This window comes from Phyllobates terribilis, unplaced genomic scaffold, assembly GCF_046119375.1.
Source record: "Phyllobates terribilis strain yellow unplaced genomic scaffold, ASM4611937v1 Scaffold_12__6_contigs__length_324123572, whole genome shotgun sequence".
Lineage (NCBI taxonomy): Eukaryota > Metazoa > Chordata > Amphibia > Anura > Dendrobatidae > Phyllobates > Phyllobates terribilis.
Genome location: NW_027362772.1, coordinates 44942943 through 44968705, shown reverse-complemented (window position 1 = coordinate 44968705; position 25763 = coordinate 44942943). Strand labels below are relative to the sequence as shown.

The following is a 25763-nucleotide window of genomic DNA, read 5'->3' as shown; positions in this document are numbered from 1 at the left end:
ATACAGGTAATGAGTGCAGAGTAGGAGGGCTTCTTAAAGAAAAACTAACAGCTATGTGAGAGTCAGAATTCTTGCTGGTTGGTAGGTGAGCAGATACTTATTTCGTGCAATAAAATGCAATTTAATTATTTAAAAATCATACAATGTGATTTTCTGGTTTGTATTTTTAGATTCTGTCTCTCACAGGTGAAGTGTACCGATAATACAAATTATCGACCTATCCATTCTTTGTAGGTGGGAAAACTTGCAAAATCGGCAGTGTATCAAATAATTATTTTCCCCACTGCACAAGGTCAGTCATTACTAGCCACCAGCTGTAGGAATCCAACAACCAGTTACCTGTGAAGTTTCAGCATATACAAACATGGAAACATGGATTCTACAATATATTTATTTGAAATATTGAAATTAACTCAGTACAGGCAGAACATTCAGAAAGCATCAATATCCTTTACTAGATCATTCATCTTATTAATAAAAAACAATGAATGTGTAAAGCTGTACGTGATCATGCATAAAAAGTGTTAATTATAACCAATAATCACAGACTGATAAATTTACTGCACTTAGAACATTTGGTCTGCTGGTAAAGCCCGTTATTCCGATATGCTTGTATCCCAAGGAAACTTCACACTGAAGTCTTGCATTTCTGCCTTGTAGATCTTGTCAAAATATTCATTTTGAGCCACAGTAAAATGAGTTTTCCAATCTCCGACTATTCCTGTAAATCACAAGTGGTAACAAAAATATTTTAATTTATTTTCAAGAGATCTGTTATATGCGCATAGTAAAACATAAAATATTATAACTCCCAAAAGTCAATATCTGGGAGATATAAAAAAAAAATTGTGTAGAATGTGGCGTAGTCCAGACAAAATTGGATGTGGTCAAAGAGAATGCTATCAAATAAACATAAACTACATGTTTCTGCATTGCACTGATGCCTTCCGCAGAGATATATCAGAATAAAGGGAGCTATAAATGGAATAAAAATACGGGAATACAAGTCTAAAGTCTAATGATGAAAGCAATAGTTTAACATTTCATACAGACTTAAATCCTTGAAAAACAGTCAATATACAATAAAAACATATATATTATCATGTAGAAAAGGTCATCAATATCTGATCAGTAGGGATGCAACACCCTAGACACTCAGATGTTATCATCACCAGCTGGAAGTTCTCGGATGTAGATGGGAATACAAAAGCTCTGTAAAAATTATAGTGGCCTAAGCCAGGAACAGCAAATCGACCCCCTATTCATTTAAATAGGGGGAAAACCTGCAGTATTCGGCTGTGAACACTATAGAAATGAAGGAGTTGTAGTGTTCTGGCAGCGTCCAAGAACTTCGAGCCACCGCCGTTAAGAGCTGATTGGTGGGGGTGCCAGGTGTCGCACCCCCAATCAGATATTGATGGCCTATCCCAAGTGCAACCTTGGTACTTTTGTGAAGCTCATCCACAAGCTGAACTTATTAGGAGACTGCAATTTTCTCTATATGCTGTAATTTTGGGTTATTGCAGTATATGATAAGAAATTGGATGCCCACATGTTCAAAACCCCTAAGGTAACTAAAAATAGTTAAAAAAAAAAGTTAAAAAATATAAAAAATTGTATAAAAAATTATAAAATTCAAATCATACCTTTTAAATAAAAACAAAAACACATTTGGTATTGCCATATCCATAAAAGTCCGGTCTATTAAAATATAACCCATATGGTAAATGCCATGAAGAGGAAAAAAATCAAAACTAATTGTGGCTTTTCAGTAACCACATATTCTTGAAAAAATGCAATTAAAATGGATCAAAATATTGTATGCACCTCAAACTGGTATCAACAAAGCCATCAGCCCTCCCACAAAGAACAAGCCCTCACATTGCTCCATCGATGGAAAGATAAAAATGTCTTGGTCTTGGAAACTGATGACACAAACTCAAATTTTTTCCTACATAGTCCTGATTTTTCTTTTTACCACTTAATTGAAAAAAAAAATCTATGCAATGTTGGAACCATGATGACTTGGCCATTCATTGTCACCAAACCATAAAAAAACATTTTTCTTTACTACTTAATCCCACTTGGATTTTTTTTCTGTGTTTGAGTACATTTTTTGAAAAAATAGATGGCTTCATGAAAAACTAGAAATCGGTCAGTTCAAAAAAAAGCCTTCATACAGCTATAGATAGAAAATAAAAAAATAAAAAAGTTATGGCTGCTGGAATGGAGAGTGAAAAACATTAAATTAAACATTGGCTGTGGAGGCAAAGGGTTGACAGGACAAAGCTCTGCTGCTAGCTGTGAATTGAGCTTAATTTTTGGTTTAAAAATATAGAAACAGAATATAAGGAAAATAGATCCAAACTGTTGCAGAAGGCCACCATGGGCTGAAATTGGTCCATGTGATTTCTATTCTGTTTCACTTTTTTAAGCAGAGCAAACATTTTACATGCTGTTATTTGTGTTATTCAAAAAAAGAAGCAAAAAGGAAACAAGAAGGATATCATTATAATTATTATTGTGCTAAAAAGAACATAAAAACTAAACTCAAAATGCAGGTGTGGAAATTAAACAGAGTAACCGGGGTCTCCTTACCAGAGCTTTAAAAAACAAGCATTCCTCACATGTATTAAAGCTGTCAAACAGTCGCAGATCACGCACACGGGAGTGATTCGAACATAACACCGAGCAAGCTGAAGATACTGGGTACTCGCCCGAGCATACTTGCAAAAAAGGGTTAACCAAACATACTTGCTCATCATTAACTGTAAGCCTTATAATTGCACCAGAACCCCAGACTAGCCAGAGGATCCGGGAATGCCCTCCCCCCCTGGCTTCCCACACTGGAAACTGTGTGACTATATAACAGTTACTTCAAAGAGTGAGTAGCATGCTGGGGTGTGTGGCTCCACTGTGGAAAAAAGGAATAAAAACTTTCTATAAGGAATCCTTGCTGATACTTGTGGTTCTAAACACTTGAAGCTATGATAGGACTATCTGTGAAGGAGATTTTACTTCTTTGTTATGTGCACCAACCAAGAGCTCCAACAACCCGCGGCAACCGGGCGCCAACAGGAACTGTGTTGGTTTCCTAGGCTGCAGCTATTTATAGTTAAGCAGTTTTAGCTAGCAGTGTGTATGTGGCTATTTAAAGGGAAAGTGTCATCCCTATCTTTCAAGTTAATTGCAAAGTTTTAACTGATTATATATATAAATTGTGAATACTGTTTGTTTTATTGTTACTTGCCATCCCCCTTACCATATTTATCAATTACCTTCCTCCACAATAAGCCTGTTTAATTTTTTCAACCTCATCTTCTTGTGAGTGTATAAGTAGTGTGTACATGGGTTTCTCGAGTCAGCCCCTGGCAGAAGAGGAAGACCCTTCTGCATCCCACTACAACTCCCAGCAAGATTTGGGTGGAGGCACTGCGCTATATCGAGGTGAGAACTATGAAACACCCTGCCCTTGGAAGCTGCTTAAAGGAGTGTTACATGCACAAGCCCTAAGGCTGTTCGGTCAATCAGGAGATCAATGGCCATGGTCTGTAGGGGACTCAAACCCTCTAGATAAAATCCATGAAATCAAGTTACTTAAAAGCCCAAAGCTGTAGTGACCCAGAAGTGGGTATCCTTAGGGTGCCTGAACTCAAGCAAGTGCACTTATTTTTTTCATATATGTTTTGCCCTTTTGTTTAGGATTTTTTTAGAACCCTAGCTGGACGTCAGAACTGTATGACACACTCCACATCTAAATATATTTAACTTTTTTTTTGTCTCTTGTGTCCACTTTCACTCAAGTCAATCTGAAAGACCTGTGGGGATGAGGGGGGTGGTTAAGCCAGCCAGTTCTGTAACCCCATGCAACAGCTTGCTCACCTCCTTCAGAAAGTGAGAAGACATAAACTGGGCTCTCAGATCCACCAGGGTGGCAGCCTAGGTGAATTATGGAAGTAAGATGGGCTCAACAAACCTTTGGTGAACTGAAACTGTAATTGAACTGAAATTTAGGGATAATATACCAGCCCTAGTTACAGGAGACAGCAGGAAATAAAAGTTTTAAATGTTGAAATGCATCTCAAAATTCTTTTATGACCTTACGGGGGAAATAGAATGTGAAAATTACTGAAAAATATATAAATCCAAATCTGTGTTACTAGCCCCAAACACGTTGAAAAAAAAAAAACAATGTCTGATATATAAAAATATGGAAAGCAGAAGAAAAATGTTAAATGTATTTCAATGGTCTTTTGTAGTTATAAAAAAAATGTAAAAGATGTCAAAAAGACATGCAGTATGTCCTTTATAGGCAAAAAAATTAAACGAGTCTAAAAATTTGGCAAAACACATAAAAAATGCCATCTATGTGGGCATCCAGGTCATAGAAAATTATGTAAAATTACACCTTGATATCTGTGATTCGATGTCTTGTTCCAGAGAAATCCACATATTTCTTATATGGAAATGATGCTTTAAGATTTATGGGCCGGACATACAGTAGATCTCCCTGAGAATATTCCTTCAGAGCTTATTTTAAATGAAAAGGGGTGTTACCAGTGTGACATGTAATGTCTAACTCTTTGCTCTCATGCTGACACACAACTCTGCAAGGAGATCAGAGCTAACACAATACAATGTGGCATAACTAGAGTCTGAATTACCCCAGTGCAAAATTTGGACCTGGGTTCCCACCTGCATGCTGGTCAGATGTATGGGCCCTTGTAGCATTTTAGATTCTATAATGGCATGTGTGTTCACTCCCATGTATTAATGTCCCTTGTCCTGGCTGATTCCTGTCATAATCTACCCCATCGTGGTCCTCATCTTGCAGTAATTAATCTAATCCTAGGCCCCTTCCTAGTATGTCTCCCATCATGTGCCCCTTCCTGGTATTATGTCCTCTATTCTGGTTCTCTTCCTGGTAAAATGTCCCCTGTCATGGGCCCCTTACTGTAATAATGTCCCCCATTATGGCCTCTTTCTGTAACAATGTCCCTCATCTTGGGCCCCTTCCTGGTGTAATGACCTTCATCCTGGGACACTTCCGGGTATAATAAACCGCATCCTGATATACTGTAATACCCCCAGATGAAATAATAGGCTCTGGCGTCGACGATCCTCCCTCCTATATGGGTCTTGTTGTGGTCACATGGTCACGGGTGTCTCTGAAGTGACAGACAGTCGCCTACGTTTGGCATTGCAGACACCTTCTTAGAGGCTGTCTCTAGGACCCAGCGGCTACTTTCTTCTGGCTAATTAACACCCTGGCCTGGGTGTATAAATAACTGCTGTCTTCCAGAGGGAGGTGCTGACAATATTCATTACTCCTTGTGAAGGCTTTAGCAAGAGCAGTACTTCTGCCTCTCTGGTGCTGAGGATGTGATCACATTTGTCTGGAGTCGTCTAAACCTAAGCAATTTCCCCCTGTTTGTCCTCCCTTGTTGTCTTTAGTGTTCAGTGGGGATAGACTAGTGCTCATCAGTTATTTGAGTGTTCCCTTTATGTTTTTGAGCAGTGTATAAAGAAAGTCATATAATTTTTGGGCATGTGCTTTACCAAGGTTTCAACTCTTTCACTCCCATTTTATCAAGAGTTTTACAAGCAAAGAAATATAAACTTTAAAAGCTAATCTAAATGTATTCAATTTAAAAAAAAAAATAATCTCATTAAAAAACGTTTATTTTTTTTATTTTTTCCTTTCTACTCAACATTTGCTGCTTACATATTTATTTTATTCTTATCCTTTGTGTTTCAATTCTTTTCCTTTCTTTCATTTTCTTTTCTCTCCCTTTCCTTTTCCAAAAACTTAAAAAAAAAAAAAAAAAAAACCTTTAATTTTTTTTTTAAATGTATCCATTCAGATTCGTTTTTAATGTTTATACTTCTATGCTTGTAAAGCTCTAGATAAAATAGGAGTGAAAGAGTTAAAAACCTTGGTAAAACACACGCCCAAAAATGATATGCACTGACTTTATATATAAAATGCACATAGCAGTAGTAGCCTATATGTAACACCTGAAGAAGGCTCATAAGAGCTGAAACGCGTTGTATGTTATGTTAATAAAATTTGGTTATTTATTATATCACCGCATCCTACCTACTGTGTTCCGGGAGCGCATACCACCTGGAGAATAATCACATATGTGGTTTCCTATTGAAACACCTCGAGTGCTTTCACAAGTGCCCAGGATTGTGCTGCAAAACGTGAACAGGAGGAACCTACAACTAACCCACCCAGGGGGACTAGTGACAAGTTTATTATGACATCAAAAAGGTGAGTGCAACCAGCACTTATTTAATATATAAATGAATCTTGATACTGCACTTAGAATCTGTGCTCTCTCCCCTCTCTCCACTTTTCATATTTTATATTTTGCATGCATTTTAGACAGCAGTGAATGCCATAGAGATTGATAAAAATAACCTATTTGTCCTCAGTTTCAATATGATAGTCAAATGCCCCCAGGGTTTTCCTGCGGCACATTCATATGGTACCATAACTATTTTCTCCTGTATTGTTTTCAGGGGTACAAAACATTATGATTATGTGTGGTTGTTCATTTATTTTGCACCTTGGCCTGCTCATTTGTAAGCACAGGCTTAGTTCTCCCTTTGGGAGACTCACACAGTGTCACACCTTGCAGCATTATTTGCACACAACCTATTTACTCAAATATATATATATGCACCACAACAAATCTATAGCGGCATATGACCGTCAGATAAGAAGAGATTCTGACAAATAATAAAAATATAACAATTTTATTTCAAAAGTAAAAACATAATAAAATAGACAGGGAAATAATCCTTCGAAAAAAGGGGTAGGAAACACAGTATGATCTCATAAATAATGATGAGATATAGTAATTCAATGCGGCACACAAGATTAAAAATATAAACACATTAAAATGTATTTTGTGCGTCCCATGGAAAAAAGGAATACCCAAATGACAGAAAAGTAGGAGATACTCAGCCAAGTACTGTGCAAGTGCAGCAGGGTGAGTATTCCATGTGTTATTTTTGTATATAGTGAGCCTTAAGACTAAGCTATCAGGCTAGTATGACTTGTCCATCATAGGTTCAAATGCTGTTAAACAGTAGGAAAGGGGTCAAAATACATAATGGTGAACTTGAGTTCCAGAAAAGTCGGAGACAACTGTGTCCTCTCTAAGCCCAACGGACTCCGTTTCGCTGGTCGCTTCTTCCTGGAGCATGTAATACCGGAGGAGGGTCTAAAGCCAGTATTATATTTATACCAAAGTAAGGTGAAGGGGAGAGGGGGTTTGTAGGAGCTCACCACACTGAGAGAAGCTTGCTTTGGTTCTGTTTGGAGTCCAACTGGAGAGTACCGCACCCACTGGCGATTACAGCCAAACAGTTTGAAGAAAAGGTGAAAAAAACAGCACATCCATCCAGATAGTAAAATAAAAAATTGAAAAACTTTATTGGTGCAGAGTTAAAAATAGAAACCTCAGCCTGACCCGTTTCTGGTGCAAGTTGCACCCTTAATTAGAGATGAGCGTTGTTCTACTCGAACTGTTCGCCAATCTCAAATTCGAGCTGTTTTGGGCGGTGTTCGAGCCGTTCGGCGAACACGAACGATTTGAGAAAAATTCGGCTGTTCGAGGTTATGTTCGTAACTGTTCGTGCACCAAAATCATAACTGGATTTTTTCTCAGTAATGATGAAAATTATTGTTAATACGCAGATTGAGTGTACAGCGGGGTGGGGGGAGGGGCAGGGGATGGATCTCTGCAGGAATAATGAAGATCTCCATTTTTTTTTCTCTTTCCCGCATTTACAGTGGGGAGGTGCAATCTGTCAGCCTATCAGCAGCGCACACACGGAGCGAAGTGCTTTTTTTCACACAAGCAAGGGCATGTGTCATTGGCAGTGTATGTCACATGTCCTTGCCCTATAAGACCAAGCCATTTTCCCCGTCGCCACCATTCTCTCACTGCTGCAGCTGCGTGTTAGACGGCACCGCTGTTGCTGTGTGCGCTATACCTTGTTAATTTCAAGCCAATTTTCGCACAAATCTACAGATAGCTTGGGAGTAGGGAATAGTTGTGATTGCAGTCCTTTTAAGGACTAGGTTACCGCATTTCCAACAACTTTTATCAGGCAGGTCTGTGCTCTTAGATAGATTGTGAGAGTAAAGACTAATTGTAATTGCAGTCCTTTTCAGGACTAGGTTACATCAGTTCCTATCAGTTTTTGCCAGGCAGGTCTGTGCCAGTGCTGTGCAAGTTTTTTTCACAGCATTTGGCTGAATCTAGCAAAGCTAATCCTTTTTGGCCTATTGGAGAGTGTGTTAGTCAGTGGAGTAGCCTATCTGTGTTGCAAGATATACCACCTGTGTATAGAATACCAATTTTTTTACTGCACCTAGTGAAGTAAAATCTTTTGGGCATAGCATCATTCTATTAGTCCATCTATACTGACCTCCATCAGGTTGCAAATTGAATATAATTTTTTTTCTGCATCTAGCTCTGAAAAAATATTTGGGCTTCTAGCAGTGTGTGGGACTTGTTCTATTAGTCCATCTATACTGACCTCCATCAGGTTGCAAACTGAATATAATTTTTTTCTGCATCTAGCTCTGAAAAAATATTTGGCCTTCTAGCAGTGTGTGGGACTTTCTCTATTAGTCCATCTATACTGACCTCCATCAGGTTGCAAATTAAAAATAATTTTTATCAGCATCTACCTCTGAAAAAATATTTGGGCTTCTAGCTGTGTGTGGGACTTGTTCTATTAGTCCATCTATACTGACCTCCATCAGGTTGCAAACTGAATATAATTTTTTTCTGCATCTACCTCTGAAAAAATATTGAGCTTCTAGCTGTGTGTGGGACTTGTTCTATTAATCCATCTATACAGACCTCCATCAGGTTGCAATCTGAATATAATTTTTTTCTGCATCTACCTCTGAAAAAATATTTGTGCTTCTAGCTGTGTGTGGGACTTGTTCTACTAGTCCATTTATACTGACCTCCATCAGGTTGCAAACTGAATATAATTTTTTTCTGCATCTAGCTCTGAAAAAATATTTGGCCTTCTAGCAGTGTGTGGGACTTTCTCTATTAGTCCATCTATACTGACCTCCATCAGGTTGCAAATTAAAAATAATTTTTATCTGCATCTAGCTCTGAAAAAATATTTGGGCTTCTAGCAGTGTGTGGGACTTGTTCTATTAGTCCATCTATACTGACCTCCATCAGGTTGCAAATTAAAAATAATTTTTATCTGCATCTACCTCTGAAAAAATATTTGGGCTTCTAGCTGTGTGTGGGACTTGTTCTATTAGTCCATCTATACTAACCTCCATCAGGTTGCAAACTGAATATGATTTTTTTCTGCATCTAGCTCTGAAAAAATATTTGGCCTTCTAGCAGTGTGTGGGACTTTCTCTATTAGTCCATCTATACTGACCTCCATCAGGTTGCAAATTAAAAATAATTTTTATCTGCATCTACCTCTGAAAAAATATTTGGGCTTCTAGCTGTGTGTGGGACTTGTTCTTTTAGACCATCTATACTGACCTCCATCAGGTTGCAAACTGAATATAATTTTTTTCTGCATCTAGCTCTGAAAAAATATTTGGCCTTCTAGCAGCGTGTGGGACTTGTTCTATTAGTCCATCTATACTGACCTCCATCAGGTTGCAAATTGAATATAATTTTTTTCTGCATCTAACCCAGCCAATAGTTTTGGCCTAATACCACAGTTTGGCCACTCAGCTCTGCTCGGTTCCCATCCATTGTTTTTTTGTGCAAACAACTCCAGAGTTGTGAATTAGTTATCCACCAAAATTAGTGGAAAAAGGCCTGCTGCTGGTGGAAAAGGGAATAGGCGTGTTGGGAAGGGGAAAAAAGGTTGAGTCCGTGTGGGTAGGTGTTAAAGCAACAGTAACATCTGCAGAAGAAAGACCATCTTCCAGCCAAACTAAAATGTCTACTTCTTTTAGCGGACAATGTGATAAGATCCCATTCTTACGGCCACGCCAATCGCTACAAATTCCAGATGAGGCACAAAAACAGCAGTTTTATGTCAGGGCAGGAACAGGTTGGCTCTGAGGACGACGGGTGTGATAACGCACAGGGTGATGATGATGAGGTTGGAGATCCCACTTACTGTCAACCCACAGTCAGCCAAGAGATGAGGTCAGCAGAGGAGGTGGAGGAAGATGCTAGTGACGACGAGGTCAGGTTGCGCCTTCCTGGACAGAGACGTAGTACTGGAAGCACGTCAACAACTGCATCCTCAAACACAACTCTGCCTCTCACCGCAAGTCGTGGTGGCTCTTCAGGTCGTATGGGTGCTAAGCCTTGCATAGCCTGGGCATTTTTTCAGATCGATAAAGATGACCCAACTCGTGTTATCTGTAACATTTGTCAGCAAAAGCTAAGTAGAGGCCAAAAAATACATAGTTTGAGTACTTCATGCATGAACCGGCACATGGACATGAAGCATAAGTTGCAGTGGGAAGCTCAGTGTGCTACAATGTGACCTAGCCGGCCGGGCCAACCACCGTCTGCCATATCTTGTGCATCCGCGGCCTCTTCATCCTCTGTGACTGGGGGGACAGCAGTCACACCTGTTTTGGGGCGCAGACCTGCCACCTCTTTACCCGCAACAGCCAGCGTGATTGGCAGGTCATCATTTTCTTTGGAGGTGGTAACACCAGCTGGTGTTGAGCGCTGTCCGACATCGATAGCACCACCTTTGGATCAAGGCAACCTAACATGTCCGCCTGCATCTTCCTCACAGACCGGCAGTTTGCCGGGGACACCCTTATCAACCCCGTCTAAGCACAATAGCCAGCCCTCGGTCCCTCAGATGTGGACAAGTAAAAGACCATTTCCTCCTAGCCATGAGAAAGCTAAGAGGTTGAATTTCACCATCTGCAAGCTCTTGGCTACAGAAATGCTGCCTTTCCGCCTGGTGGACACAGAGGATTTTCGAGACCTTATGTCCGTCGCAGTGCCCCAGTACCAGATGCCCAGTCGGCACTACTTCTCAAAGAAAGGTGTGCCTGCGCTCCACCAGCATGTCGCACACAACATCGCCGCTTTTTTGAGAAACTCTGTGTGTGACAGGGTGCATTTCACCACAGACACTTGGACGAGTAGGCATGGACAGGGGCGTTACATGTCGCTGACTGGGCACTGGGTAACTATGGTGCGGCCCTTCGCCGGGGCAATGTCACACACATGCCTTGTATGGCTCACGTGTTGAACCTGGTTGTCCAGCAATTTTTAGCCCACTATCCCAGACTAGATGGCCTTCTGCAGAGGGCATGGTCGCTGTGCTCACTTCCGCCGTTCGCATCCCGCAGCTCAGCGACTTACATCTCTACAGAAGTCGTTGGGCCTGCCACTTCACCGGCTAAAATGCGATGTGCCTACCCGGTGGAATTCAACTCTGCACATGTTGCAGCGACTGTGGCAGCACCGACAAGCCCTGGTGCAATACGTTCTGACGTATAGCCTGGGCCAACGAGATCCAGAGGTGGGGAAAATCACGCTAGAGGAGTGGTCTCAGATCAGGGACCTATGCACCCTTCTGCACAGTTTTGAAATGGCGACGATGTTTAGTGCTGACGATGCCATTATCAGCATGACTATTCCAGTGATTTACATGCTGGAGCACATGTTAAACAGAATTCGGAGTCAGGTGGTGGCACAAGAGGAGGTGGAGGAAGTAGAGGAGGAGGAGTTGTATGCGGAAGGGCTAACATCTGCAAGGTCCAGACGGTCGGCAGCACCAAGGCGGCAGGCATGTGAGGGTGGGGGAGATGGTTTTACCAGGGCGCATGGTAGCAGCCAAACTAGTGAGGAAGGTGCAGGAGCCCAGGAAGAAGTGGAGGACGAACTGATGGAAGACTCATCAGATGAGGGAGACCTTGATCACATTTCTGTTGTGCGAGGTTGGGGGGAGAGGACAGAGGAAGGAAGCATGATTGTTACCTCGCCACCAACACAACAGGGACCTGGTGCTCCTGGATGCGCAACACACATGATCGCCTTCTTGCTGCACTACCTGCAACATGACCCTCGAATTGTGAGAATTAGAAATAATCCTGACTACTGGGTTGCCACACTGTTAGATCCCCGGTATAAAAGTAAATTTGCAGAAATTATTCCTGCCATAGAAAGGGATGCACGCATGCAGGAGTATCAGCAGAGACTGTTGCAGAATCTTACATGTGCTTTTCCACAAAACACCAGTGGTGCACGTAGTGAATCTCACAGTTCCAACTTGCCAACCGTGGGACCGTCAAGTGTTCAGCACTCAAACCGTAACAGAACCACAGTATCTGCAGGTAACATCAATTTTGCGGAATCATTTCACCACTTTTTTAGCCCATCCTTTGCAAGGCCACAGGAGACAAGAAGTCTGACACATAGTCAACGCCTAGAGACGATGGTACAGGAGTATCTCCAAGTAAACATTTAAGCCATGACTGTGTCACTGGACCCTTGCTCTTTTTGGGCTTCCAATCTGGATAAATGGTCGGAGCTAGCCACTTGCGCCTTGGAGATCTTGTCATGCCCCGCAGCCAGCATTCTGTCTGAACGTGTGTTCAGCGCTGCTGGTGGTGTGCTGACAGATAAGCGCACGCGGCTCTCCACTGATAATGTAGACAGATTCACGTTCATAAAGATGAACAAATCATGGATCCGAAATGACTTTTCTACCCCTGTGTCATCCTGGGGAGAGTAAAAGCTTGATGATTGGTTAAAATCACCCTACCAACCGTTTTAAGCTTTCAAATTACTAATCATGTTTTTCTGTATCTTGGCTGGAAAATAATTTGGGCTTTGTAGCAGTGTGCAGCACTGATTCTATTAGGCCATCTATAATAAGCTCCACCAGATTTAAAATTACTAATCATGTTTATCTGTATCTTGACTGGAAAATAATTTGGGCTTTGTAGCAGTGTGCAGCACTGATCCTATTAGGCCATCTATACTAAGCTCCACCAGATTTAAAATTAATAATAATTTTTAGCTGCATCTAGCCCGGAAAATAATTTTGGGGCTCCGAGATGCGCAAGACACATAAGTGCCTTCTTGCTGCACTACCTGCAACATGACCCTCATATTGTCAGAATTCGAAGTAATCATGACTACTGGGTTGCCACACTCTTAGATCCCCCAAACTTTTCGATCAACCTTTTCATTTTAATAAAGACCAAAAAAATGGTCATTTTTGAAATTATAAGCATTAGCAGGTTATTAGAAACTGAAATCAAACAGTTTTCAACTCAAAACTTTATTCTAGGTGATGTTACATTTTCACATAGGACTCCTTGTTCGAAAGGAGCTTCTAAACTCTCTCGTCCATTGAATTTGTCAGGTTTTGGATGGTTTCTGCTTCAATTGTTTTGCATGAGGACAGAATACCCTCCCAGAGCTGTTGCTTAGATGTGAACTGCCTCCCGCCATCATAGACACTCCTTTTGATGATGCTCCAGAGGTTCTGAATGGGGTAGAGGTCAGGGGAGCATGGGGGTCACACCATAAGTTTGTCCCCTTTTATGCCCATATCAGCCAGAGATGCAGATGTTTTATGTGCAGCATGAGATGGTGAATTATCATGCAAAAAAATGATCTTGCTGTGAAATACACGGTTCTTCTTCTTCAACCATGGCAGGAAGTGCTGTTTGAGAAAATCCACATACATTATGGAGTTCATCTTTAGCGTGACTTTGGTGGCGACTCACCCGTCCGCACCCCTGGGATCCCTTCGTTCCTCGTTCCTGGAGCCTTCTCCGCTCCTCTTCCTTCCTTCTCCCTCTTCCAGGCCTGGGCCTCTGTTACTAGGCCCGCCTCCGGAGCAGAGCTCATGCTGAGCGCCTGCTCCCTGCCACTTCTGCTCAGACTTCTCTGCACTGAACTAAGATGGTGCCCACCTTTTATACTCCGTTCTCAATGCTCCCAGGAACTGCTTCCTCCCTGCTCCTGCACTACAGGGTTCCCATTTCTCAGTGTTCCCTCCCCCCACTCCTTCCAGGGACAGGGACTGTCGTGCCCATCTCAGGGGCATATTGGTCGCCCTGCCCCACGGCAATGTGGTGTAATGCATGCAGGTGTCGGGTCCTGATCCACACTCCATCCTTACCTGAGAGTGAGATATCACACCTCTGGGTGAGGTGCAATACCTCTGTAGCAACCGAGCCCTCAGGGTGCTACAGTTCCATTTATCTTCAGCCTAGGTGACGTATTGCGATACAGGGCCGTGATTTTGGCTATAAAAGGGTCCCCTAGACCCCTACCCCAAGCTTTTTAAGAGAATCATATATGGCGTGCCAGGAGACTCTATGGAATGCTTTCTCTGCATCCAACGAGAGTATCTAATTACAAATTTTTAACAGCATCTAGCCCAGAAAATACTTTGTGCCTAGTAGCAGTGTCTGCTAGTCAGCGGATTATCCCGGCTGTTAAGCAAGCTACACCACCTGTAGTTTGGACACTTAATTTTTTCAAAGGAAATGCTTCGGGACCACGGGATACTCAGTGAAGAGCATCAGGAGGCACCCCAAGGCATAGGGGCTGGGACTGGCAGTAGGATGCCTTGCGGTGGACAGCCGAGCTCGATCCTTATAAAAGCTTTTTAACTGCAGCAACTTTAGTGGACGCTACTGGAGCTGGAATTACGCGGCTGCTGGCATGAGACTTGCCCTCCAATAGATCCTTGTAAATAGATTTAAAGTGTATTCATTCAAATTAGAGAGACAATTTAAATTAAAAAGCTTAGAGCTGCCTCCACCACAGGGGGGCTCGCTCGACCCACCAGCAGACAGGCACCAGTATTGGGAGAGGGGGCCTGGCCGTCAGGGTTCACCGCGGCTCTGGCACAAACCCGGCGACACGGAGTTGGCACGGGCAGGAGCGGACTGAACATGTCGGCTTCTCACTTTTTGGATTTTAGAAGGGCATGACATGCCTATATCTGTGTCTCCCCCTCCTTTTACTCCTCCACCTCTTTTCTTTTCGCATGACTATATGTACTTGTCACTTTTCCATGTGTTAGTTGTGTCTTCTGAGCAGTTTGTCAGCTTTTGGACACCTTTGAAGGTGTTTTCTATGTGTTTCTATGTGTTTTTGTTTGCCTGCCATTGGTTTTAACGGTGTTCGAAGGTGTTCGACGAACAGTTCGACGAACAGTTCGGCGAACACACGGGTGTTCGACGAACCGAACCGAACTCGAACACTACGGGGGTGGCTCAACACTACCCTTAATCATAGGACACAGAGAGGGAGAAACAGTCATGTGGTGTTTATATACACCTCAGTATAACAAATTAATATAATTAACTAGCTAGGAACAGAGCAGCAGCTATCCCCGTAAAAAACACAGTACTCTTCAGTTGGACTCCAAACAGAACCGAAGCAAGCTTCTCTCAGTTTGGTGAGCTCCTACAAACCCCCTCTCACCTTCACCTTACCTTGGTATAAATGTAATACTGGCTTTAGACTCTCATCCGGTATTACACGCCCCCGGAAGAAGCCACCAGCGAAACGGAGTCCGTCGGGTGTGGGGAGGACACAGTTGTCTACGACATTCCTGAAACTCACATTCACCATTAGGTATTTTGACCCCTTTCCTACTATTTAATAGCATTTGAACATATGATGGACAAGTCATACTTGCCTGATAGCTTAGTCTTATGGCTTACTATATACAAAAATAATACATGGAATACTCACCCGGCTGCACTTGCACAGTACTTGGCTGAGTATCTCCTACTTTTCTGTCATTTCGTTATTCCTCTACTGTTCTGGTACCCGAACCCAAACTTTAAAAAAACTGTTCGGTGTTAGGCTATATTAGCCAAACCTGAACAGTGACGGGTTCACCCTTCACTAATTATGAACTCTCCTGACAGAGAAGCCAGGTCCCATCAGAGAAGTTTCTGTTTCTGTGGTTCAACCCTATCAAGAAGCAGCCCAGGCTAAGAAAAGTCTGTGTGAAGGATTCTGAACACTCTATTGTTGCTTTTTTACTATGAACTGGCTCCAGCAATCTATATTATTGCAATCTATAAGATCCCTTCCCTGCCCAGCATATCCAGTAAAAACTACCAACACTAACCTACAAAGCCATCCATAACCTTTCTTCTCTGTAAATCTCTGAACTAATGTCCCAATATATTCCCTTACATAATCCACGGTCCTCCGAAAACCTCCTACTCTCCTCTACACTTATTTGTTCCTCACCCAATCGCCTCCAAGACTTCTACCAAATATCCCCCATCCTCTGGAATTCTATGCCTCAACACGTCTGATTAGCCACCACATTCGGATCCTTCAGACCGAACCTGAAAACCTATCTCTTCAAGACAGCCTACAGCCTGCCATTATCTCGCTGCCACTTCAACACCATTGGAGCTACTGCAACTCCACAATAAACTGTCTCCTTCCCCACCATCCTGTAGAATGTAATCCCACAAGAACAGAGTTTATAAGACTTAAAGGAGTTGTCCACTACTTTTTACGATTCCCCCAATGTATGAACCCTGTGATTAAAAGACTTTTTGTAATTACCTTTAGTAATCTTTATTGCCTGTGAGAGGCGCTATCCTTGGCCACTCACAGGCATCACATGACCCCCGGTTGCAGCCGGCTCTGACATCTGATGATGTCACAACAAGTTCCAGATGCAGCTGGAGGTGACTCACTGCTGCGTTCCACGGTGGATGCAGGGTTGTGGGCAGGGTTACCCCATGTGTCACGCCCAGCATCCACCGCGCGCTTTCCCTCTTCTCATCTATTGGGAAAAAGTGTGGTGGATGCTGGGTGTGACGCATGGGGTAACCCCGCCCACAGCCCAGCATCCGCCACGGAGACCGCGTGGCTGATGTCACGCCTCACTTGACGTGACATCAGCAGGGGGTCACTTGATGCCTGTGAGCAGCAAAGGATAGTGCCGCTCACAGGCAATAAAGACTACCAAAGGCAATTACAAATAGTCTTATAATCACAGAGTTAATGCATTGGAACAATCTTAAAACGTAGTGGACAACTTCTTTAAGGTGCAATCTGGCACCTTGGCAAAGCCAAATTCTGTTTTCCCTCTGATACCTAAAAAACAGTTCATGCTGGAGAAAATTACACCTACTGCCACTCAGTGTCTTCAACTCCTTTGTGAGAAACTAATGTTTGGGCAGCCAGTCTACCAAATAAAATTCCTGAGGTATGGAAATTGTGGATGCTTTTCTTCTGGTACTGGGTGCTAATACCAAACCATGGAATGCCTTTCACTGGATATTCCTGGCTGGTTGGAGACAAGCTCATTTCCACAGAAAAGTACCAGCAAGCTAAGTTGATGGTGGCTTCTATCATCGTGAAGGAATTTGCTCGTTGTCTAGGGACCGACAACCGTTGCGGTCTACCTTGTGAACATTGTGTTGAAGCTTGAAAGGATTAAGAGGTTACATTGAAGAGTCTGGTTTTTATACTAAAGATCTTGATGTTTTTATAGTTTTAAGCAAGCACACAAAGACCGTGGTTTCTGCAGCAGCACATCAAGGCCGGGATAGTGGCAGAGAAATTGCTGTACCATAATGTTGAAGCGAGCCATGGAAGGAACGTGTGTGAGGTTGCCCCAGCGTAGGGTCGCCACGAGGTTTGCACCATTATCACAAACTGCCTTCCCTTGCTCCAGATTCAGTGGAGACAGCCATTGCTCAAACTCGGCCTGAAAAGCTGCCCACAACTCTTCAGCTGTATGACTGCGATCTCCAAGGCATATTAATTTTAACACTGCGTGATTGCGGTGAGCTCTGGCTTCATAGTACAGAGGTGGGGGGGGGGTTATATCTGCACTGTTGGAACATGTGTCTCATTAGGCAGAGGTTGAGAGCACAGGTAGAGGCTCTAGAGGAGGTGGAGGAGGCAGAAGCACTGGAGGAAGTGTTAGATGCAGAGGTTTGTCCCACAAGCCTTGGGGATTCCAACACTTGCTGTCTAGTGACACCTTGGTGTCTAGTGGTTTAGTTCTCCATCCACTTGTGCGTAGTGGTTTAGTTCTCCAACCCTAGCTGTTTAGTAGGTTAGTTTTCCAACCCCTGTTGTCTTTTTAGTTTAGTTCTCAAACCCCTGTTTTCTATTAGTTTAGTTCTCCATGTTCTGTTATGTATTTGTTCAATTCTCAAACCTTAGCTGTTTAGTATTTTAGTTCTCCAACCCCTGTTGTCTATTAGTTTGGTCCTCCATCTTCTGGTGTCTAGTGGTTTAGTTTTCCAACCCCTGTTGTATATTAGTTTAGTTCTCCATGTTCTGGTGTGTATTTGTTTCGTTGTCCAACCCATCAATGCCTAACCCCAGGGGTTAACGTCTGGTGACGAGGGTTTTGATTCTGCTCAGACCTTACTTCATCAGGGCCCATATCAACTGAAAAAAAATTTGAGCATCGCTACACAAGCTTTCCACCTCTTGAATCTGTGAAGCTGTGGATCAGACCTCTGATGCCCTGGAATAGAATGTGTGAACAGTTCTGCAGAACTGTGGTTCTCCACAGTCAGTTGGGCAGTTATAGAGTTGTGACACGGGTGAAAACAAGAGTAATTGAGGTGGCAGCTTTGAGGACTGTACTGTGTGTGATATTAGGGTGGAGGAAGAGGAGTAGAGGCCACTTGATGCAGCGCTTGTCATTTAGTGGAGCACATGTTCTTCCTGGCCCTCATCTACAAGGCATACTGCTGTGCAGCTGCCAAAGGAAGGGAGTGGAGTCTAGTAACAGAAGTTGTCAAAATGTTGCACAATTGCTCACTGCATCAAAACAAACCTACTTCTCATCTCTCATATCATACGTATATCACAAACCTGAATAGCTATTCAGTACTTTCAATTCTATCCTCTGTCCACCAGCTCCTCCTCTCTCCTCTCATCTCAGCTGAAGACTTAGCCTCATTCTTCAAGCAGAAGATTGACAATGTGGGAAAAAGCTTTTGCTTAAAGTCTACACAGCCCCTCCTCATAATTACTCAACTCCCCTCCTCCTAAACCAGCTTCTCTGCCATCACGAAAGATCATCTTTACTCTCCAAATCACATCTCACCACCTGTGAACTTAACCCAGTACCGTCCCACCTCATTCCAAACCATACCACACTCTTCATCCCAAGCCTAACCCTCCTATTCAGCCTGTCACTAACAACTGGCGTCCTGATTCAAACATACCTCGATCACACCCATCCACAAAAAGCCCTACCTTGACCCATCCTATGTTTAGCTATCTGCTCATCTCACTTCTCCCCTATGCCTCCAAATTACTGGAACAAAACATCCATTTTGAACTGGTCTCCCACCTCTCCTCCTGCTCCCTCTTTGACCCCTTACAATCTGGCTTCCGACCGCACCATTCCACAGAAACTGCCCTGACTAATGTCACCGCCTCCTCCTAAATCTGTCATCTGCCTTCAACACAGTAGACTATTCCCTTTTACTACAGACTCTCATCTCTTTGCATCACAGACTTGGCCCTCTCTTGGATCTTTTCATACCTAACTGACAAGACATTCAGTGTCTCCTGTTCACACACCAACTCCTCATCTCACCCACTATGTGTCAGTGTCTCCCAAGGTTCAGTTCTAGGACCTCTGCTCTTCTCCATCTACACCTTCGGCCTGGGACATCTATGCTGATGACAAACAGATCTACCTTTCTGGATCTGATATCACCTCCTTACTAACAAGAATCCCACAATGTGTGTCCTATATTTCATCTTTTTTCTCTGATAGACTTGTGAAACTTAACATGGATAAAACTGAATTCATCATCTTTACACAATCTCATTTATCCCCCTCAACTGACCTATCCATCAAACTAAATGGCTACCGACTCTCCCCAGTCCCGCAAGCTTGACTCTGATCTGTCCTTCAAAAGTAAAATCCAAGCCTTTTCCACTTGCTGCTTTGCACATTCCTCAACCCTGAATCTACAAAAGCACCAGTGCATGCCCTCATCATCCCCCGCCTTGACAACTACAAGCACCTGCTCTGTGGCCTCCTTTCTACCACTCTCGCACCCCTCCAGTCTATCCTAAACTGTGCTAGCCGACTATTCCACCCGTCACCCAGCTATTCCTAGGCTTCTCCCCTCTGTTAATCCCTGTGCTAGCTCCCTGTTGCCCACAGACTCCAGTTGAAAAGCCTAACTTTGGCATACTAATCCATCGAAAACCCGTCTCCTCCATAAATATGTGACCTAGTCTCCCTGTACTTTTCACGGGTGTGTCAGAGGTTGCAGACAGTTACCCTGCAGTTGATTTCAGGAAATCTCTACGTTTGGCATTACAGACATCTTCTTAGAGGCAGTCTCTAGGACCCAGCGGCTACCTCTCTCTAATTAACACCTTGCCTGGGTGTATAAATACTTGCTTTGTTTCAGAGGGATTTGACGGTTAAATTAATTTCTACATGTGAAGGCTTAGCAAGAGTAGTACTTCATCCTCTCTGGAGCTTGAGGACGTATGCGCATTTGTCTAGAGTAGTCTAAAGCTAAGCAATTTCCCCCTGTTTGTGTACTCTTGTTGTCTATAGTGTTTAGTGGAGATCGACTAGTGCTCATCTCCTTCCTTCCCTAGCCATAACCATACGCCAGGGAAAGAAAGGGTGAGGCACGCATGCAGCGATTGGTGCAGAGCCAATATAGAGTCTTTAGGGGAGACATGGTGATGCTAGATCAATCTAGGAGGTCTCCACTTTAATCCTTTCCCCAGAGTCTGAGCTCCCTTTCCCTCTTCCCTTTGTGTTGCACTAAGTCTTTCCCACACCTGGCGTGACTTTATTACCGGCCAAACACATTTCAAAAAGAAAAAAAACTGATTGCGGGAGGTGGAGGAACCCATGCAGTTAGGGGGTGTCTCTGCATCATTCATCTTTCCGAAGATTCACAAGAAGAAAGGTGTAAAAATTTTTTTGTGGGAAAAAAGAACATTTTGTTGGGACCTGTCCTATACTTCCTAAACAAAAGTTTGTCTGGAGTTGGATAAACAAGGGGTGCATTTGTGGCCAAACTGCAGTACCCTCTTTGTCCTGTCAGGAGAGGTGGTGCTAGAGAGCAAAACCGAGAAAATTTCTGTGTTTGTTGACAGTGGAGCCAGAGTCACCATGGTTGATGCTGAGTTTGTGAAGACTCCTAGTCTTGCTTGCTGTACTTTAGATAAACCTATTTCCATTTTTGCCATCTACTCAGCGCCACGTGCACAGAAAGCATTTACTCAGATTGTGCATAGTGTAAAACTGAGGATGGGTTTAGTGCATTGTAAAATAATACCTTGCAATGTCCTGGACAATCTTCCCTCACCGATTTGTTTTGGGTGTACCTTGGCTTGTTAAACATAATCCGTTGGTGGATTGGCAAACCGGGGAGATTATTGAATGGGGAGATTACTGCCATGAGAACTGTCTAGATATTTCCATTGCTACTGTCTCTACGGAAATATTACCTGCTTTTCTGTCTGGTTTTGAGGACGTTTTTTCTGAGAGGGAGTGTCAAGATTTGCCTCCTCGTCTTGCTTATGACTGTCCTAATAACCAGACTCCCGGAGATAAACGACAGTAGTCCAGACTGTATAATCTTTCTGGCCCTAAGAGAAAAGCCATGAAGGATTTCATTGTGGAATGTGTGGAGAAGGGACATATCAAACCCTCATCTTCGCCCGTGGTGGCAGGGTTCTTCTTTGTGAAGAAAAAGATGGCGGTCTACGTCCCTGTTTAGTTTTCCGGAAATTAAATCAAATTACCATCTGAGATCCATGCCCTCTTCCTCTGATTACAGATTTGTTCAGCCAGGTTGTGGGAGCTAAGGTATTCTCCAAGTTGGATTTAAGGGGAGCCTACAATCTGGTTAGAATCGGAGAAGGGGACGAATGGAAAACAGCATTCAGTACTCCGAAAGGACATTTTGAGAGTTTGGTTATGCCTTTTGGTTTGACAAACGCACCTGCGGTATTCCAGCATTTCATAAATTATATTTTTCATCATTTGGTGGGGAGGTTTGTGGTGGTCTATCTGGACGATATTTTGGTTTACTCACCTGATTTTGAGACACATCGGGGGCATGTTAAGCAGGTGCTCCAGATATTAAGGGGCAACAAACTTTATGCCAAACTGGAAAAATTTGTTTTTGCTGTTCAGGAGGTGCAGTTTTTGGGGTCATCTTCAGGTTTTCGGATGGATCCGGAGAAGATCCGTGCAGTCCTTGATTGGGAACGTCCCGAAAACCCGAAGGCTCTACAACGCTTTGTGGGCTTTACTAATTTTTACCGGAAATTCATCCAAAATTACTCTGTAATTGTGAAACCCCTTGCTGACATGACTACTGTCTGATTTTCCCAAATGATCGGATGCCTCCCTCCAGGCTTTTTCTTCCTTAAAATATAATTTTGCCACTGCACCTGTACTCAGTCAACCCGATGTTTCCCAACCATTTATTGTAGAGATTGATGCGTAAGATGTCGGGGTTGGGGCCGTGTTTTCTCAGAGTCCATCCCCTGTTAAATGGAAAACAAAAACAGTTGGAGCACTAATGGTGAAGAGCCTGAGGTTTGGGGGGGGGGGGGAGGGGGAGATGTTGTGACCACTCATCTGGTCCTGTTGTGCCAAGGAGCCCCGCACAACAAGGGAAAATGCTTCAAGGGAAAATTGGCATTGAAATAATGGTGACATTAGTTAAAGGGGGCTGTCCATCCTATTACTGTTATTACTGACCATAAGAACCTGTCATATCTCCAGTCAGCTAAATGTCTCAACCCTAGGCAAGCCAGATGGTCCCTGTGCTTTACTAGGTTCAATTTTGTTGTCCCTTTTCGTCCATGGGTCAAAAATGTCAGGGCTGATGCTTTGTCGCGGGGTTTTCCTGGTGGTGGTGACCATGAGAACCCTGCCCCGATATTACAGAAAGGGGTCATTATTTTGGTACTGTATCCTGAACTGGAGGGTAAAGTGATGGAGGCTCAGGGGGACGCCTCTGCCTCCTGCCCCTCAGGAAGGTTATTTGTACCCTTAAATTTGCGTTGCAAAGTTATTAAGGAACATCATATCTCTGTGTTTGCTGGGTATCCAGGTGGCAAGGCAACTGCGGACCTCCTCTCTTGTCGTTTTTGGTGGCTGGGGTTGCATCGGGATGTGATTGAACATGTAGCTTGTAGCATTTGTGCACATTCTAAGGTTTCGCATACCCATCCATCTGGTAATCTTCTTCTGCTACATTTCCCTAGTGGGCCATGGACACACTTGTCCATGGATTTTATTATTGACCTACAGGTTTCTGCAGGCAAAATGGTGTTTTTGATGGTAGTAGATACGTTCAGTAAAATGGTTCACTTTGTCGCATTGCCTGCACTTCCAAATGCCAAGACTCTTGTCCAGCTGTTTATAAATGAGATTGTGAAGCTTCATTGGGTTCCCTTCGATGTGGTGTCAGATCAGGGGACCCAGTTTGTTTGCAAATTCTGGAAGGCATTCTGTTCTCGACTGGGGGTGCAGCTGTCCTTTTCCTCTGCCTTCCACCCTTAGTCGAATGGTCAGATCAAGAGCGTGTCAATCAGAATTTGGAAACCTACGTCAGGTGTTTCGTCTCCAAAAATAAGGAGGATTAGGCATCCTACTTACTGCTGGCAGAATTTGCCATTAATAATCATCAAGAATCCACTGGCAGGTCACCGTTCTTCGGTGCATACAGTTATCGTCCTGAGGAGGTACGGTTTGCTTCATCACTCTCCTTGGTATGGCAGGGTGTTCTGAGTAATTTAATGATCATGGGAGACAGGTATAAATGTATGGCTGACATAAAATGCATGCCAGGTCCGGACCTGAATGTGAATGACTTTGTGTGGTTGCCTAACCAGGAATATAAGATTGAAAGTTCCTTCTTGGATTCTGGAACGTAGGTATATTGGTCCTTAAGGCTTACAACGTGTTCCACAAGTCATTACTCAAAAACTATGTGGAACCTCTTGTGCTCTCACCTCTACCACCGCCCCAAGTAATGGTTGATGGTAATCTGGAGTTCCAGATTTTGACGGTTGTAGATTCTCATCTCCAATGTTGTTCTCTACAATACTTAGTGCACTGGAAAGGCTATGGTCCAGAGGAGAGGATGTGGGTTTCAGTGTCAGAGGTGAACGCTCTCAGGTTGGTTCGCTCATTCCACACCTCTCATCCTGAGAAACCCGATCCTGAGTGTCTGGAGGTTAATCGCAGAGGAGGGGGTGCTGTCACAGGTGTGTCAGAGGTGACAGTCACCCTGCAGTTAATTGTAAGAGATCTCTATGTTTGGCATTACATGCATATTCTTTGAGGCTGTCTCTAGGACCCAGCGACTACCTCCCTCTAATTTACACCCTGCATGGGTGTATAAATACCTGCTGTGTTTCAGAGGGAGTTGCCATTGATATTCATTACTACTTGTGAAAGCTTAGCAAGAGCAGTACTTCATCCTCTCTGCAGTCCTCTCTCCTTCCTTCCCTAGCCATAGCCATATGCCAGGGAAAGACAGGGTGAAGCACGCATGCAGTGATTGGTGCAGAGCCAATAAAGGGACGTTAGGGGTCGACAAGGTGACGCTAGATCAACCTAGGCGATCTCCACTTCCCCCCTTTCCCTAGAGCCTGGGCTCCCTTTCCCTCTTTTCTTTGTGTCTTTCCCACACCTGGTGTGATAGTACTAGTTACCTGCACACAGCCTCCCATCCCATCCTTCCAAGATCTCCTTTTACACTTCCCTCTTACCTCTTCTTGCCAAAATTGCATACAAGATTTGTCCCATGCATCTCCGCTACTGTGTACCCCAACACATCAGACTGTCGCCTACCATGGAAACTTTGAAAAGAAAGCTGAAGACCCAATTCTTCTAACAAGCGTTCAATCTGTGGTAACCCTCGCTCCAGAATACCGCTACACGACCACCTGTACCTACTGTATCCTCACCCATCCCTTGTAGATTGTTTGTGTACCCTCGCGGCAGGGTCCTCTTCTTGTACTAGTCGGTGACTCCTTTTCACATGTAAAGCGCCACAGAATAAATGTCGCTGTAATAATAATAATAATTATAGTACTTGTACTCTGTGTCAATTGATAGCACTTTCCTGATGTCTGCCCCCAATTTGATGTGCTTTGGCAGGTTTGGGTCCATTTCAAGTTCTTGTGTATGCATTTGAATCCTATCCTATTCTATCCTAGTTCAGTAATGTTTGACAAATATTCCACGAATAAAACGGCGAATATTGCAAATTCGATGATCGTAATCCGAATCGAATGTTGAAACATTTGCTCATCTCTAAACAGTATAGGAGACCTGCTCCTTAATAATGGGAATTTTTTTCTTAAATCAGGTCCTGTATGTCTCTTCAAAGTGGTATTAGGGTTTTTCAAAATTTTGGACAGGCCTAGAAATCACTGCATACGCAATAACAGTATAGGGAGCCCTCTCCTTAATAATAAGAACAACAAAGCATAGACAGCTGATGGCCCTCTAAAAATAGGCTTTGTGACTTTCAGAGTCCCGCCTTCATAAATGAAACAGGATTTGTCAGATCATGTCTCACATACCACATGACCACATAAGGTAATAAAATGTTAAAATGATATTTACCGGTGAATGTGTGGCACCCTAAGGGTCTGGTTGCCACAGTGGCATTGCTTCCCTCAAAAGAGATAATGCCATACCTGGAAGCAAGCGGGAGTTCTTTTAGTCAGGTACACAGTACATGCAACATTTCCTGGCTTTAGACCAGCAAGGGGAGG

General features: G+C 43.3%; 1 protein-coding gene across 6 annotated transcripts in view; it reads right to left on the bottom strand.

Moving 5' to 3' along the window:
• Positions 1-436: 436 nt before the first annotated feature.
• LOC141172014 (sulfotransferase 2B1-like) overlaps positions 437-25763 on the bottom strand; it is a 913436-nt gene continuing 888109 nt past the window's right edge. For 5 of the 6 annotated variants that reach the window (XM_073655785.1, XM_073655780.1, XM_073655784.1 and 2 more), the window contains one exon: positions 437-721. In XM_073655785.1, the coding sequence (XP_073511886.1) occupies positions 597-721 (125 nt within the window). In that variant the 3' untranslated portion in view covers positions 437-596. The remainder of the gene's footprint in view (positions 722-25763) is intronic. The other variant, XM_073655781.1, reaches the window with a different exon arrangement.